At 38.5% G+C, this 17516-nt stretch overlaps 1 protein-coding gene across 1 annotated transcript; it reads right to left on the bottom strand.

The window, feature by feature from the left end:
• Positions 1-526: 526 nt before the first annotated feature.
• Positions 527-1864, bottom strand: LOC101712172 (centromere protein U-like). Its single transcript, XM_087194217.1, has 2 exons — positions 1069-1864; positions 527-975 (listed from the first exon to the last, which is right to left on the bottom strand). Exons 1-2 carry the CDS (start codon positions 1862-1864, stop codon positions 527-529), a joined length of 1245 nt encoding a protein of 414 aa, XP_087050343.1.
• Between the last annotated feature and the right edge of the window lie 15652 nt (positions 1865-17516).

The raw sequence follows: 17516 nt of genomic DNA, 5'->3' as shown, positions 1-17516 counted from the left end.
CACTCCATCAGCCTACCATATATCAGCAAAGGGTGCTGTTACATTAGAACTCATCACCCTAACATATTAAGGTGGCTATTTTTATGTTAAAATCCATGTATGAATGCTGACAACTTAGCAAAATATAAGAACTCATTTTTAGCATTTTGTTTATCACAAATCTTGGTCAGTTTTACTTTTTTATTGCTTATATCTTTGTGTAGGTGGGAGAGTTCTTCCCAGGGAGACAATCTCAGAACTTTAAAGCTTGATAGAAATGAAAAAAAATGAGCTCACTTGGTATTGCTGACATTATTTTAACATGTCCATTAAACATCTTTGCTTTGATGACCTTGAAAGGCTGGGGAGTTTATACGTACAAGAAAAGAAAGGCAAGAAATGGAAATAGATGGGTACAGTTGATTATTTCTTTTTTAATTTTTTATTTTTGGAAAAGATTTTTTATTTACAAAAGTACAGTTTCAGAAGGTAACGTGCAGCAGCCTGAGACATCTTTATGTGGGCACATTTCAGTAGACTGGTTTTCTCATTCTTGGTCAAGAAGCTTCTCTAACTGATGGTTGATATTTTGCAAATGGTTTTCAGCTCCCCAAAGGGTTCTTGCTTTAAATAACAGAGCTGGAAGGCTGGATGAATCATACCTTTCCTTTACATTTGGTTCTTTCTCTTGAACATCTGAATAATCTTGATAAAGCTGTTTTAAATTAGATAAGAAATATGTGGCATTCCTAAGGGATGACTTTCTCTCCTTAAGTTCATCATATTTTCTTTGTAGTTGTTTCAGCTGTGGTTCTAACCGAAGCAGTTCATCCTGGACTTCAATCAAATGCTGCCTTTTCTTTTCCATATTGGAAATCATCTTAGCATTCTTCCTTTTCAGATTTTTCAACATCTGGACTTCTTTGAGCATTCTGATGAGTTCTTCTTTAATATTAACATAAAATTTGTTGATGGCTTCTGTAAAAACTTTAGATTTCATTTTTTTTTTTGGTACCGGGATGGAACTCAGGTCCTTGTGCTTGTGCAGCAGGCAGTGAAACCACTGAGCTAAATCCCTGGCCCTAGGTTCCATTTTTTGTTTATACTCTAGGATGGTTTTCTCAAATGCAGACAGAGCAATATCCAACTCCATGATGTCACTGGTTCTCTTTCCTTCTAGACACCAAATACGCACACTATCAGAAATATCTGAGTCTATGGCTTTACTTCTTGATTTCTTCCTTTTGCCAGGAGATAGCTTCCTCTTTTTATGAATTTTCGGTTGACTTTGTGTTGCCTGTGTCTCTTTTTCAACAGAGGACTGGGCCCTGAGGGGTCCTGTCTTTCTAGGAGTGACTGGTCCAGCTGGTTTCTCTGAAGGTTCTGAAGATGCCACAGCAGGAACAGCTTCGTGCTGCTGAGTACTGATTTTCTCTGCTGATTTAACTTTTCTTGTTATGTCACCTTCGCCGGAGCTTTCAGACTCATCACTACGGGGGTTAAGTTTTCTTCTTCGCTTTTCTGCACAAATTTTCACAGATTCATCTTCACCTGCTTCATTTTCAGAAGTGTTCAAAGTTTTCTTTCTTCCTTTTCCTCGAGGAGTTGAAGGGATAGACAATCCACAGTGTTTGGAAAATTCTTCTTCAACAGCATATAGAGCAGTGCAATGCAATGGAGGGTCAAATGTTTCATACGCTTCTTTGTCTTTCTCATTTTCACTCAGCCTGCTTGAGTTTACCAAATTATCAGTAAAGTCAAACACCTCAGGAGGCTGGTCCTTTTGACCAGCTTTCTCTTTCATGGAATGTGTTCCTCCTAAAATGTTCTTTGAATATCCTGCACCCGCACGCCCAGGGGGCCATACCCGCCACCACAGAGCCATCGCTCAGCTTTCTGCCCAGTTGATTATGCTACAGAGCAGAGTTCTACAAAGCAAACGGAAATTAAATTGTTATTAGTTTTCTTTAAAAGTTGCAATGTTGTGCATTCCTTGGAATTCAGAGGAATAGGACCTAAGGATATATTTGACGCTGGCATGGGTGCTCTTGAAGGAGCCACAGAACTTTAGGAATTAAAAACACTACTTGGTGGCTTCCAATGGACTTTTCGAAGGAGAACAGAGGTTCAGCAGGGGGTGCAGCTGGACTTGAGTATGAAATGAAGGTGCCTCTTGATTCCCAGATGTAGACACTCCGGATGTCATTGTCCTCACCTGTAAAATGGGGACATTATGGCTCTTAATATGTTAGTGTTAGGCTTTCACTGAGTAACACTTGTGAAGTATCCAGTTCAGGCTTAACATGAGGCAGACATGGAGGGATTATGATGAGAGCATCCACTCACTGTCCTTGGGTTGTAGAAGCCTGACTGTGGTAGTCTGGACAGTGACCCCCAAAGATATCCATATCCTAATTTCTGGAACCTGGTAATGTACTATATCACATGGAAAAAGAGACTTTGCAGATGTTATGTGATTGATATATATATTTGGCAGTACTGGGCTACACCCCCAGCCTCCCTTGGTACCCTCCACCTTTTTTTTTTTCTATTTTGAGACAAACTCTCACTGAGTCACTAAGTTGCCCAGGGTGGGCTAGAACTTCCGATCTTCCTACCTTAGTACCTCAGTCCCCAGAGTGCTGGGAATATATGTGCATCATTGTGCCCAGTTTAAATGAAGAATTTTGAGGTGGGGAGATTACCCCGGGTTATCTGAGTGGGCCCAATGTAATTATAAGTGTCTTTGTAAGAGGGTCACAGCAAGGTTAGATTCAGAAAATTGTTGGAAGGCTGGGACAGGAAGATTGCATGTCCGAGCCCAACCTGGACAATTAAGTGACTTGGTGAGACCCTGTCTTAAAATAAAAAATAAAAAAGGGCTGGGGATGTAGCCCAGGGTTCAATGCCTGGTACCACACACATATACACATAAAGCAAAAATGAAAAGAAAAGAAAAGTAGGCATGATGGAGTTCAAAGGAGTGGAGAGAGAGAGGCTGGGAGATGGAGAACGGGGGCTCAAGCTCATGGCATAGAACCCAGACTCCTCTGTGTGCCTCCAGAGTCCTCATACCCTTCAGACACACTAGCTCAGTGATACACACTTTGGAGTTTTGACCGATAATAAATCTGTGTTGTTTTAAAGCCACTAAATTTGTGGTGATTTGTTACAGCAGCAATCAGAAACTAATACACTAATTATCACTGTCTTGGTAGCACATAGAAAAGACAGGTGGCCTTCTTATCTACCGCCCCCAAACACAGTCACACAGACTGAGCTGTATCTGGGCTAGGTCAGGACAAGGTAATTCAGTCGCCCCTCGCTGGTGGCTTAGGGCTAGCCATGTGACCTAGTTCTACTCTGTGAGTCAGAAGAGAAAGACTGCTGGGCGGGAGGCTTTCTGGGAAGGATTTCACTTCCTAAAGAGGACTGTCAAGGTAAGAAATCTTGCCTCTTTCTGCATGGCTTGGCCAAATTTAAGGGAGGTTGTAATGCTTGGCATGGCACTGAAAGACCGTTAATTATGATGGCGAAATCTACGATGATAAGACAGAGGAGGGTGGTGAGGAAGACTGAGCAAATGACAACTAATAACTATGCGAGGTGAAAAGAGCCTCGATATATTTCCATCACCAGAACATAAAAAGGAGCTTTGAGCTTGCAACTTGGGGCCACTTAGTTTTCTTTGGGGAGTTTGTGATTGATTGAGAAACAATAGATCGTGAACCCAAGACTTGAGGTCAGAAAATGAGCCTCACATAATATACTGGTATGGTTGTTCCCGAGGAGGGCTGGAAAGTCACCAAACAGCTTTAAAAACATAGCTTTCTTTCAGTAAGCATTTGATAGACAGACAAACTGATCAAGTCTGATTTTACTGAACTGTCCAGGGCAGACTTGCTATAGATTGTGAGGATTTTTTTTTTTTTTTTGATACCAGGGATTGAACTCAGGACCTTGCACTTGTGAGGCAGGCAGCAGAACCACTGAGCTAAATCCCTGGCCCCAGACTTGCTATAGAGAAGCGTTCCATTTAAGACAGGTCTCTAAAGAACCGCCTCTGAGGGATTTCTCTTCTTTGAAGGGCCTTGAGCAGTTTTCCCTGTCATGTTGAATAGAAGCACAGTAGAAGTTTGGAATTCTGCTTCTCTTTCTCTTCTTTCTCTCCCTGCATAGCTACTCATCACCCTTGCCCTTCCCTGTCCCTGTGTCTCCCTTCTGCTCTGTTTTGCTTTGGCCTTTCAGCATCGCTTGTCTACATTATTACTGCAGTGACCTCTTGTCAAGTCAGCTCGTCCCCTGCATCTTCTTCTCCATTCAGGGCCTACACGTTGGCTGAGTGATCACTGCAAATTGCAAAGCTCATTATGATAACCACACTGCCCTTGGACCTAGAGTACAAGCAAATTAATGTTTATGATGAGGAAATTAATGTTTATGATAAACATGCCAGTTATTATTTACTAACTTGCTGGGTTCAAACTCAGCTGCTTGCCATCAACACTTATGCTATCCATGAGCTACTGCCCGCCTGGTGTCGTGTAGTGCTATAAATCAAGGGTTATTTTAAAAGAATGAAGACATTTCCTATGCAAGGGAATCCTGTGGCAAGTCCTTCCATAAGTACACATTTAATGACACTATTTAAACCCAATCCTTTAAAAATGGCACATTTTTACTTATTTTCTGTAATTAGCATGTGATTTAGCCAGGAAGACGAATGTACACTGGCAAGTTCCTAAAGGACTAACTCATCTTTTCTAGTCTCAAGAAGAGCTCCAAACTCCAGTGACTGCTTATGAAAAATTATTAGTGTAAAATCTTCCAATCAAGTGTAGTGGCAGCTCTTTCTCATTTCTCGGTTAGCTGTGGTGCTTTTGTAGCTCCTGAGGAGATGACATCTAAGCCTTATGCTAGTTCTTTTCCTCTGAATTAATAATGCAATTAATAAACCCTAGCCCACTCACCTGTTCTAAACTATTTTGGGTCTTTGTCAGGATCTGTAGCAACTGATAAACATCCATCCATCCATCCATCCACTCATCCACCCATCCATCTGTCCATCTGTCCATCCAACCATCATCCATCCTTCCATCCACCCATCCACTCATCCACCCACCCATCCATCCATCCATCCATCCATCCTTCCACCCACTCATCCACCCATCCATCCATTCATCCATCCATCCATCCATCCATCCACCTATCCACTCATCCACCCATCCATCTGTCCATCCATCCATCCATCTATCCATCCACCCAGTCTCCAAACATTTATTGATAGCCTACACTGGGCCAGACACTGGGAAAAAGAAGTAGACATACAGGATTGGAAAAGCAGCTATGGTCTTCTTTCTGATAAACCCTAAAATCTTGGGAGGGAGATATAATTTAAACAAATAAAACCCATACAACATGAAAGGAAGAGCAAACAGAATTAGCAGCAATTATTATTTTCAAGTAATGCCATGGCCTTAATGCTCTTAAATTATTGAAGTGCAGAAATCTACTTTAGCTTTATTGATTAAAACAGTATAGCTAGTATTCATGCAAGTTTTACTTGAAATTTCTTTAGAAATTTTCTTTCAGGTTTTTTAGATGTTCTTTTAAATATTGTCTTCATTTTTCATTAATTCATTAACTATTCATTTTTTTAAAAATCAAGGCATTTCTAGAACCTGTATCAGGAGCCAGTTGTGTTCTTGAAGACAGCAAAGTTCTGGTTTAAACTGAAGCTCAGAAGCCAGTCTGGGGGAGGATCCGGGGCTGAGTAGGTACTGATGATTCCATATAACTCACAGTCCAGTAGAAGAAAGGCCAGTGTGCTGCGGGAGCATTCAGTTAGAGCAGCAAATTCTGGAGGTTTGGAAAATGTTTTCAGTAGTAATATTACAGGAAGGTCTTGAACAAATAGAACTTTGCCTTGATTAGAAAAGGGATGCATTCTAGGAAGATGAAATAGTGTGTCTAGGGTAATGGAAGTACTGAATATTTGAGGGTCAGGGAGCAATTCAGCTTTGGGGTGTGTAGGAGTGTGGGTGAAAAGATGAGGGGCAGACATGAGCCTGAGGTGATACCTGCGATGCTGATACCTGCTCATTCAGCGGGGGTGTAGGTGATGGGAAACCTTGACTGACTGACTGAATGGATAAATGAATACATCGCACTATTTGCTTGTTACTTTATTTAACAACATAATCGGAATTTTCCTAGTTCAGCTTTCCAATGAAAGCTGCATAGGAGTGAGAGAAGTGTGTGTGATAGAAGCCAGTCACGAGGCTGTTAAAAGTCTTCAAGGGAAACATCAACATCAGCGTGGCAGTGAGGACGGAAAAGCAAAGTCAGATTTCAGAGGGGTTTTGTGAAAAAAAAATTAAGTATTTTGTTGACAAGTTTGATGTATGATGTAAAAGGAAAGTAAAAATTGCAGATGGCTGCCATGTTGCTGGAGAGCTACTGGAGACTAACGCCAGTAATTTAGGAAGTAAAATGGGAAAGGAGCAACTCTGGAGGGGGCAGGCTGTACCGGTGCAGGTGTGGGGTCACGGGTGTGGAGCCCGGGGAGTGGTGTGAAGACACAGAGACAGAGAGGTGGCAGCAAAATGTCAGCAAATAAAGTATGATGGGCCCTCAAATCAAAACTGCAGCATCACAGAGAGAACAGATAAGCAGTAGAGTTCATCTCTCCCCTTGTCCTTGCTTTATAAACTAATACAGCTGAGTCATTGGATTTCTACTCATTAGCACCCTTGGGTCTTTGATTTATTTTCCTGAGCAAAGGTTTGGTCTGATTCTATGGCTGATAGAGTGCTTTGATATCTCCAAAAATTTAATATTTAATGAACAATAATGTACATAGTATTTTTAGAAAAATCTCACTTCCATTTGTATCTTCCTCCTGCAGCTGCTTTCTTATGGCGACAGCTTTAATAGTTTCCTTCTTACGGTTTTTTCATGTTTTTTACACAGCCTTATTTATTTTTTAAAGATATGGCACTATCACAGTTTTAACCGTTACAAATGTTACTATTCTCCACTATCCTTTACAATGCCCTGGACTACCTTATATTAGGGAAGAGAATGAAAAAAAAGTGGAATTTGATATTCAATATTTATTAATATTATAAATGCTTGGACAATTTAAACCATAGCTTGTATTCAAAATTTCCCACTGGACACTTTTTAATAAAAGTAAATCTAGAGAAGGTATAATTTTAGGGATTTATGTAATTTAAGCAAATTCTTTAAAGGATAACTTTGGCGTGACAGTTATATATAACAAAGAGGGTACAGGATAAAAAGAAAGTTATCCTGATTAGATATCTTTCTCATTATTCTATAATGGAATAAATTAGATTGAGCTCTACTAAACCACTGAAGTGATAAAAAGCATAACTTTGCTATTATCATTTTTGAGATGTTCACTTGGAATTTATTATTTCACTTAACAGTGTCAAACAAAAATGGATGATTGCAATTCAGAACAATGAAACTATCTTTAGCAGTCAATGATATGGAAAAGACAGGAACCCTTTCTGTATATTTTTGACATAATGGGTAAAATTAAAATACAGTACTAGGTAAAATCAAAGTGTTATCGTTAATTGTAAATGTTTTAATGATATTTTTAAGTGAAAAAATCTTATTTTTTAAAAAGAGATTCACATTGACTCATTTTGGGATGAAACGTCACAATGTCTTACATTTTCTTTAAAATGTTGAGGGAAAAAGCAAGAAAAAATAGCATCAGTGAGAGACAGAGAAGAAAGAAGAAAGGATAATAAAGCTAGTGCAGAGAATACTCATGATGACTGCATCTGGCCATGGAGACAGGGTGGTTTATTTTGCTATTCTAACTAGCTGGTATATATTTAAGTTTATTTCATAATGAAAAATTTAAAACAGAAACAGGTCATGTAGGCTCACAGAGCCTCATGGTAAAGCCACCCCACCGTGCAACAAATGGATGGGGGTGTGTGGAGGAAGAGATGGATCGCACCAAGCCATTTACATGGAGATGTGACTTTAAGCCACAAAATCGCACTGTTTACTTTTCACGTGTTAGTGCTTTTGGGGGAAAATGTAGAAAAACAATAATACCATCTAAGTCTTGTTTACTGAGACTAACACTTGTATAATTGTTTTAATGTGTTGTAGCTCAACATTTATTTTTAGCATTCTTTGTTTTATTGCTTAATTCAAAACATAAACACTTCCTGGCTTGAGCAAAATCAATGTCATTGCCACACCAGATGAAAGCTATAAGCACTTGTTCTGTCTTGTTTAAGCTCTGTGAAAAAGACAAATTTTCACTTTTCAAATGTTCACAAGTATGAGGTAGATATATTTACTAATATCTCCCCATTTAAATTCAGTTCAAATTACTAGCATATTCAACATCCCCCATTTACACATCAAGTTTTATGAGAAAAAGAAATGAAAACCAAATATTTGACAAGTTTTCTGTTTAAAAACCTATATTCCTAGCTATATCATGTAGTTCAGTACATGAAGGGATCTGAATATCCAGCGAATATTTATTACAGCGAAAGACACATTGTCTTTAATCCCCTCCGAATCCTCCTCCTCACTTCAAACACTTATCCCATCCTTCTTGCCACTTTCTGAAGCAGTTGTAGAAGTTCTTTCTTGAGTGTCTTTAGTTGTATTTTCCTGGCTGCCTCGGTGACCTGAATCAATTCAAAATGTTTACCTTTCGTGGTCATTTGATTTTTTTTTTTTTGGTACCAGGAGTTGAACTCAGGACCTTGTGCTTGCAAGGCAGGTGTGGTGCCACTGAGCTAAAATCCCGGGCCCTGATGGTCATTTGACTTTGAGGGAAGTCAAGGAGGAGGGGTTACACTGTGCCAGGTCCAGTGAATAAAACAGCTGAGGTCATACAGTAATGCTTTTTATGTGACAGAAATTGCTGTATACCTTTCAAATTGATTTAAGATATCAAGGGAGCTCTGACTGCAACTAAAGACATGAAAGAGAACTTCTAGAACTGCTTCAAAACATGGCAAGTGTGTTCGAAGTGAAGGGAAATATTCTGAGTAGGATTAATGGTGATGTCTCATTTACTGGGATAAATTTTTAAAATTTTTAACCATTCACTATATATTTTTTATCACATCTCATTGATGTTGGTCAATGTTCTTTATTTTGTGTGATAAAGAATTTATTTCACTTAATATGTTCAAACAAAAATGGAATATATCTATATCTATATCTATCTATATCTATGTCCATGTTCTCTTCTCTGAAATCTTTGAAGTCTGGTGTTTTTGGAGTCCTGGTTATTTTGGGTTTTAGGCAGTAGCATTTCACATGTACTTTGTATCTTTTATTTTTTCATTTTTATTTTAATTTTTTTTGGTACCAGGGATTGAACTCGGGTCCTTGCGCTTGCGCAGCAGGTGGCGAAACCACTGAGCTAAATCCCCGGCCCTGTACTTCGTGTCTTATGACATCCCCAGTGGCATCTAGGAAGCAACCTGGAGTCAATTGTGTTCATACTTCTGTAATGAAAGTATAAATCATGCCACTAATTAGGATAATAAAGACCCCAAGGAGCCTTGGATCATTTCAGGTTAGATTTGGTCCCCGGGTAAAAACATCTCAACTCCTGATCCACAGCTGAGGTTCTCTGTGTCTTCAAAGTTGCGGGTGGACATGGTGGTGTCCACCGCGCGAGGGGGATCAGACACCAGCTCGAGAGTTACAGACTCCGACCCTGACTAGTAGTATGACTCTCCCGATCTCATTTTCTACATGTATAAAATGGAAATAACATCTACTTCCCAGGGTAGTTGTGATGATAATTTAGACAAAGCACTTAGCCAAAATGCCTGGCCTGGTAAGAGGTTAAACAGGAGTAGCTGTTTTGTCACTAATTTAAGTCTTATTGTTGTTAGGTATAAGAGAGGTGTGAAAAGTATTTTTCTAGATTTCTAGCTTGGCCTCTGGGTCTCTCTCTCTTTAAGTCTCTGTGGCCTATGCTGGATGGGAGTGCACCTGCTCCCAAGCCATCAGAGCAGTTGCAGGAGTATGGAGCCGACTGATGCATCCTGTCCAGTCTGATGTGTAGCATCAGCTAGCTGATCTTCTGGCCACACCGAATCTCTGGCTGGCTTGAACTCAAGAGATCCTCTAGCCTGCCCCAACCCATACTCCCACCCCATGATAGAAGTGGTTCATTCTTTTTTGGGGGGTGGGGATCAAACTCAGGACCTTGTGCTTGAGAGGCAGGCGCAGTGCCACTGAGCTAAATCCCCAGCCCCAAAGTGGTTTATTCCTTTAAAGGTTATGCTATTAATAATGCACGGTCCTCCTGACAGAAGGTGCAGCCCTGCCACATCTCTCCGCACCCCCAGTTGCAATTCAGAAGCAAACTTTGCAATTGTTTCTACTTTTGTGCTCCTGCAAGTAGTTTCCAGAGCTATAGAGAATATGCCTTTATCCATTTCTGACTCCTCAGTGTGAAAAATAATTGTGAAAAATGGGTACTTCTTTTTCTTTCTCTCAATCCTCCCTCTACATTATCGTTTTTTAGAGAATCTGACACACTTAATGATGCTTCACTGTTGTGCTACATGGTGATTAAACATAATGAGCAATTTATATATTTTTGTAACTAGTATTGTAAACATGTTTTCTATTTCTCAGCACCTACTGTCAGAATTGTGTGACAGTTTTCCCTGTTTCATGGTAGATTTTTTATTAGTGCATCCTAGTTACATAGATTAATGGGTTTCATCTTGCCAGGTTTGCATATCTGTGTAACTTACTTGGATCATTTTTATTCCTATCACTCTTCTCTTTCCTGTCTCCTCCCTTTGTTTTGCTCTTCTTCTTTAATAGTCTCCCTTCCCCCTTCACGTCCCCCTCCCTTCCACATGAAAGAGATATTTGTCCTCCTGAGTCTGGCTTATTTTGCTTAACATGATGCTCTTCAGTTTCATCCATTTTCCTGCAAATGGTATAATTTCATTGTTCCTTAAGGGTTGAATAATAAATATTTCACTGTGTATATAGACACGCACCACACTCCCTTTATCCATTCGTCTGTTATCAGGCACCTAGGCTGTTTCCTATCTGAACTACCATTAATTGTGCTGCAATAAATATGAGCATGCAGGTATCTCTATAGTACGCTGACTTTAATTATTTGGGGAATATAGTGAAGGGTGGTTCACTGGAGCAAATGTAGTTCTATTCTTGGTTGTTTTGAGAGCCCCCCATACTGATTTCCATAGGGGCTGTGCTAATTTACATCCCCAGCAGCAGTGTAAAGGGTCTGTCTCCTCACATCCTCATCAGCTTTTCTCTGCCCTCCCCTTCTCTCTCTCTCTTTCTCTCTCTGTTTTCTTAATGATAGCCATTCTGACTGTGCTAACATAAAATCTCGATGTAGTTTTTATTTGTATTTTCCTAATGGGTACATTTTATTTACATTTATTTTTCATGTACTTATTGGCCATTTACGTTTCTTCTCTTGAGAAGTATCTGTTCAGTTCATTTTCCCATTTATTAATTGGTTTTATGGTGTTGGTTTTTGAATTTTTAAAATAAATTCTAGATATTAATCCTGTATTAGAAGAGTAGCTGGCGAACATTTCCTCCTGTTGTGTAGGCTGCCTCTTTACTATGCATTGTTTTCTTTGCTGTGGAGAAATTTTAAATTCGATGTAATCTTCTTCATTGATTCTTACTAGCAACTGCTAATGGTTATATTACGTGCTATAATTACACCTAAAGTTTCTTTTTTTTTTTTTTTTTGTACCAGGGATCGAACTTGGGTCCTTGCGCTTGCACAGCATTCGATGAAACCACTGAGCCAAATCCCCAGCCCCCGACCTAAAGTTTCTATACTTTTTAGTTGAGTGAAAAACCTGGAAAGTATTAAACAGAGCTTAGATGATGAGAAAATATTCACTTCTAGGTAAGCTTAGGGTCTTTCACAACAGTCCCACAACAACTTAGAGGAGAAGGTAGAGGGCTTCTGGGTAAAATGGAGTCTCTCTTGTTAACTCTACCCTTTCTTAAAATAATGACATTTTAATTTTCTCTGACATTCTTGTATGATAACTGTTATGGTTTTGATCTAAAATGAGTGCCCCATCGCATGTATTTTGCAGGTGTTTGGATTATGGGGGTCAGATTCTCTTTAGCGGAATCATGAACCAGTAACCTCAGTAGCTCAATGTGCTGTTAGGAGGTGGAGGTGGGTCACTGGGATGTAATCTGGAAACATGCACTTGTCCCCTACATTTCTCTTCTCTGTCTGCTTTTTGACCACTATGTGAATAATGGTTTTCTTCCACTATGCCATTGTGCTATTTTTTGTCTTTAAGTCAACTAACCATGGACTGAACCCTCTGAAACTGTGAGTCAATAACCCCCCTTCCCTTTAAGTTGTGGGTGTGGGGTATCTTTTCTTGGTGATGGGAAAGTGATGAATCCAAGAACTGTCTGTGTTTCCTAAAGATTTTAGCTGCTTTTCTTTTTTCTTTGCAGTATAAGCTGTTTTTAATGCTTTCTGCTATTGTAAAGAGGTCTTTCTGGTCCTTAATTTAAAAACAGTTTTTAATTACACATAAATACATGAATATACTGTATGTTTACAAATTTGCATCATAAAGGTAAAGTACTTTTCACCACCAGCTTAATCTAAGACCATAGTACATCCTTGTGTAATTTTAAAACTTCCAAAATATACAAAGGTTTTCGGTATTGAGTTGAAAGTCTCCCTTTCCCTAAAATTTGCTAGTTTTTACTGCTTAGTATACTGTCCTCCATCTAATTAAGTATCTTTCACGATGATTTTCATACTTGGTCTTCAGACCATACTGCCTATTATAAATCTCTCATCAGAGCTGCCAAAGCAATCTCCAGTGTAAAGTGTCGAAGACTGAAATCACAATTTCTACCCCTCATGCTTTCCTCCAGAAATCTTTCTTAGTGTTCTGATTCAGTAATTAGTCATCATTACTTCCCCAGTAGCTCTAGACAAAAGTTTTACTACTATTATTTAGTGTGTTACCAACTACTATTGATTTTACATCTGAAAAGTTTCTTGACTCTATCCATCTCTCTTCGCTCCATGTTTTCCATACAAGGCCATATTGCTATAGGATCTTGCCTGATTATTGGGAGAGACTGCAGCAAAGAGTCTGCCTATGCTGTTCTCTATGTCTAGAAAGCTTTCCTTCCCATCTTTGGCTAACTTATCCTTTTACTCATAACCCAAACACCACTTCTTCAGAGAAGCTGTCATCTTATCTTAAAATTAATTTATGGGATTAATTAAATTCTGTCTTCTTTATTGGATTGAATATCCATCAGAGCAGGGGTTTATCTTGATCATCTGGGTCAATAACTGGCCCATAGCACAGTGCTGAAAGAATGCTTGGGCAGTAAACTTTCCTCTCCACAGTTCCCTGGGTGACTCCACTATCTATGTTAATGTCTATGACAACTGGCCTTTCAGCGTCACTGTCTCAACTCCTCCTATATCAACAGTCTCTGGACTTCACTCAGTATATTGCTATCCATTGCTACCTCTAAGAATTTATATTTTGAGAATTTCTTCTGAAATCACTACATACACATTCACCTTTTCTGTTCCTCCTAGAATGTTTTCTCTGTTCAATATCATACTGGTTGCAAAGCTATGTCCATTTCTGCTAGCTATTTTATGCCCCCTCCACTATGGGAATTGAACACAGACCTTTGTGGTGAGCTAGGTCCCCAGCCACTATATATATATATGAAAAATCGTAATATTTACATAGGGAAGTCTATTCAACCATATATAAATGTGTATATTTAATTTTGAAACAGGTCTCCCTAAGTTGCCCAGGCTGGGCTCAAACTTGTGATGGACCTGACCCAGTCTCCCAGGGTGCTGGGATTATAGGTGTGCACCACCATGCCTCGTTGCTATTTTATCTTTTAGCAAGTGTCATTTGCCTCCTTATCCAATATGAATTCCAGATCATATTTTAGCAATTTCACTCTTCCTTAGGAATTAAATTTCTGTATCATTTTGTCATTTTTTATGCATGTTTTTCCCATCCCCAAAGATGTGCCAATGTTATGTTAATAAGTGGGAACACTTAGGTGAAATGGATACATTCTTGAAAAAAATTAGTTTTAAACATTAAAGTAATTGGGCCATGATTTAAAAGATCTTTCTGTAAAGGAAACGTGAAGTTCAGATGGATTTTACCAGCAAGTTCTGCCTAACATTCAGGACCCAGAGAATTTCAACCTTATGTCACCTTCTTTCAGAGACCTGAAAGGAAGTAACAGCCAACTTTTTAATGTGGCTCACCTGACCTCAATACATAAACCAGACAAGAACAGTGTCAGAACATTACAGGCAAATGTAACTTATGAATTTTGGGGAAAATATGTCAAATAACATTTTAGCAATCAAAATTCAACAATGTATACAAATGAGAAAAACCATGACCGAATTTGTTTTCTTCCCTTAGAAACACTAGTATGGTTAAAAAAATGTAGAAATCTATTGTGTTAAACTTTCTCCTTAGTGGATTTTAACATAAAACTATATATTCATTTCAGTGAGTCCAGAAGTAATGATTTGAGAAAATTCAACACACATTTATAATTAAAAAGTACTTCTGGCAAATAGGAAAAGAAGGTAAAAGAGAGCCTGCTGCTTTTTCCTTAGTAACGTTTCTCTCTTTCTCTTTAGGGAAACAGAACATTGTACCTTATTAGGTGTTGGGGACTGAGCTTCTGAAGGTAGGTAAAGTGTAGGCCTCCTTTAAGGCTAGCTATGAATGTGACCGAGGCCTCTTTCATGGACTTCTGTGTGGGATGATGAGACCACTCGCTACAGAAGACGGCGTGGGCCCCCTCCTCCTCTGGTTGGAGGAGGCACCGGATGATCAGCCATCTTGAACTCTGGGGAGGAAACGCCCTAGGAGTGGACAGAAGAACACGTCAGTTATGACCACGGTCACCATGTCTCTTTAATATTTAAGCAAGGGTCTTAAGCCAAGAACAAAACTAAGATATATTTCATAAAATAATATGATATTCAATATATTTAATTTAATAATATAATTAAAAAAGAAACAAATTGAGTTTTACAAATTACATGTTTATCTTCATAAAATTCTAAAAATAATCCATAGAATTAATAAGAAGAGCTTAGTAAGTTTACTGGGTGCACAAGTAATGTGGAAATATTGAACAAATTTGAGTTAAAAAATACAACTGTAGAAAAACCACTATTTACAATAATGAACAGAAAAGTTATTTTGGGAATGCTAATTATAAAACAAGTATAAGAGTTACAGATAAAATAATAAAACTTTAAGAGATATTCTAAGTGACATAAAATGATAGAAATCATTCTTACAAATTGAAAGAATTAATGTTTAAAAAGCCATTCTTTCCTCAGTTGGGGATTTAGCTCAGTGGCCCTGTGCCTGCCTCACAAGCACAAGGTCCTGAGTTTGATCCCTGGTACCAAGGGGGCGGGGGGGAGGAGGAAGCTACTCTGTCCAAGAAGCCAGTCTTTTCCAAATTTTACATTATATTTATTTGTGAATATATGTATTCATACATGTATGTTTACATGTGTGTACATGATTACACACATCTATAGCAATATATTTACAAAATATTTTATAAATATATTGTACATATTTTATACATACATTTAATACAATTACAGCTAAAATGTCTAGTCAGATTTCTTGAAGGAACCTGAAAAGATAATTTTAAAATTTATATGGACTAGCAAAAAACCAAGAATGGTAAAGATATAATCCTAAAAGATAATAGATTGAATAGGCTTTCCTGTCCAGATGTTAAGATTTTTCTTATAAAGTTAGAGAAAATAGGATAGACCAAAGGATCAATTAAATAGAATAGGCCTGAAGCAAGTCCACTATAGCAGAAACTCTGGTTTACAATAAAGGTGGGCTCAGAGATCATGCAGAAAACAGTATGTATATTCTGCTTCATTACATGCAGCAAACCATTCTGAAATGGGTAAAGACCTTGAATGCAAAAAGAAAAAACTATTAGAGCTTTAAGAAGAAACATAGGCTAGGTTAGAGGAGCACTTCTTAAATAATAAAGAAAAAGGACAAACTATGAAACAAAAAATTGATCTAGTTGGTTGAATTGAACTTAAAAATGTCTATTCATCCAAAGATGCCATAATAAGAGTAAAGAGAGCATAACATGATAGAAGATACTGGCAACACATGTAACTGGCAAAAATTAGCATACGAATATAAATAAAAACCAATTAAATAAAGACAATCATACAAAACCCGAGAAAATGAACATAAATTGCCAATGGACAAAAGAGATGGATCATGACTGGCCAGAAAATTATAAAAAGGTGTCAAACAAATGTGTATTAAAGAGAAGGCAAACTCGAAGTGAGTTAGACTGGGTGAATGGCAAGGGTTGGAGGGGCCATGGACACAGCTGATTGCACACTGGTGACAAGAGGGTGAATTTGCCTCACTGGTTTGCTAAAGTAAAGTTGGATGTCTACATAATTCATGACCAAAGCATTCTACTCTTTGGCTTGTGACATAGAAAAATTCTTGCACATGGGCCAGGGACATGTACACTCATGAACATCAGTATTTTCCTAATAGTAAATAGTTGGAACAGCTCAAGTATTTGTTAATGGGAGAATGGATAAATAAAGCCAGTAACAATAATGTACTATAGCTGTACACTATCAATCAAGCAGAATGAATCTCAAAATCATGATCATATTTAAAAATTTCAGAATGTACAATTTATTATTCTACCTGTACAAGTTTACAAGTAGACAAAACTAATAAAACCATCACTTGGGGATAGATAGATGGGTAGATGAATGTATGGTAGAAGTCTGAAGAACAGCTCGTGGCTGATTGACTCAGGATTCAGTTAGTGGTGATGTTTGGTAGTGCATGTGAACAAGGAGGCACAAGTTGGCAATTGGGAGAATTCAAAGACATTGGTTATGTTCTGTTTTATAGGCAAGGTACTAGATATTGAATGTTTTTCAACAATTGGCACGTGTTAGGCGTCTTCCTCTGAATTCATGATGTTTTTAAATTTAGAAAGGAAAATTAGAGAAGACTATTTTCACAGTTTTACTTCTGTCTCTCCCAATTAATTTCTCAAAACATCACATGCTGGCTTGTGATTCTTACTTTTCTCCTCCTCCCCCTTCCCCCTTCCCCATTTCTTCTTCTTCTTTCCTCCTCCTCCTCCTCCTCCTCCTCCTCCTCCTCCTCCTCCTCCTCCTCCTCCTCCTCCTCCTCTTCTCACTACTGTGCTTGCATAATTCAAGCTTTCTTTCTTTCTGGCCCTGGTGATCAAACTCAGGGCCTCCCATATGCTAAGCAAGCGCTTTTCTATTCAGCCACCCTCCTGGCCCTCATGGTACAGTTTTAAGTTTAAAATTAACACAAATACAAAGTTGCAATTGTCCCCCAAAGGATAAAAGCATGATCTCTTTTTCAGAGGCCTACTATATT

The sequence above is a fragment of the Heterocephalus glaber genome, unplaced genomic scaffold, assembly GCF_053883595.1.
Source record: "Heterocephalus glaber isolate CG9 unplaced genomic scaffold, H.glaber_assembly_v1.0 deba00001600, whole genome shotgun sequence".
Classification (NCBI taxonomy): domain Eukaryota; kingdom Metazoa; phylum Chordata; class Mammalia; order Rodentia; family Bathyergidae; genus Heterocephalus; species Heterocephalus glaber.
This window is presented reverse-complemented; position numbering and strand designations above follow the sequence as displayed.

Bases quoted from the DNA above. Each gene is read 5' to 3' on its own strand.
- LOC101712172 (XM_087194217.1), bottom strand. From the start codon at position 1,864: ATGGCTCTGTGGTGGCGGGTATGGCCCCCTGGGCGTGCGGGTGCAGGA. The intron at 976-1,068 runs AACCTAGGGCCA...AAAAAAAAATGA, and splicing joins AGAGTATAAACAAAAAATGG to AATCTAAAGTTTTTACAGAA.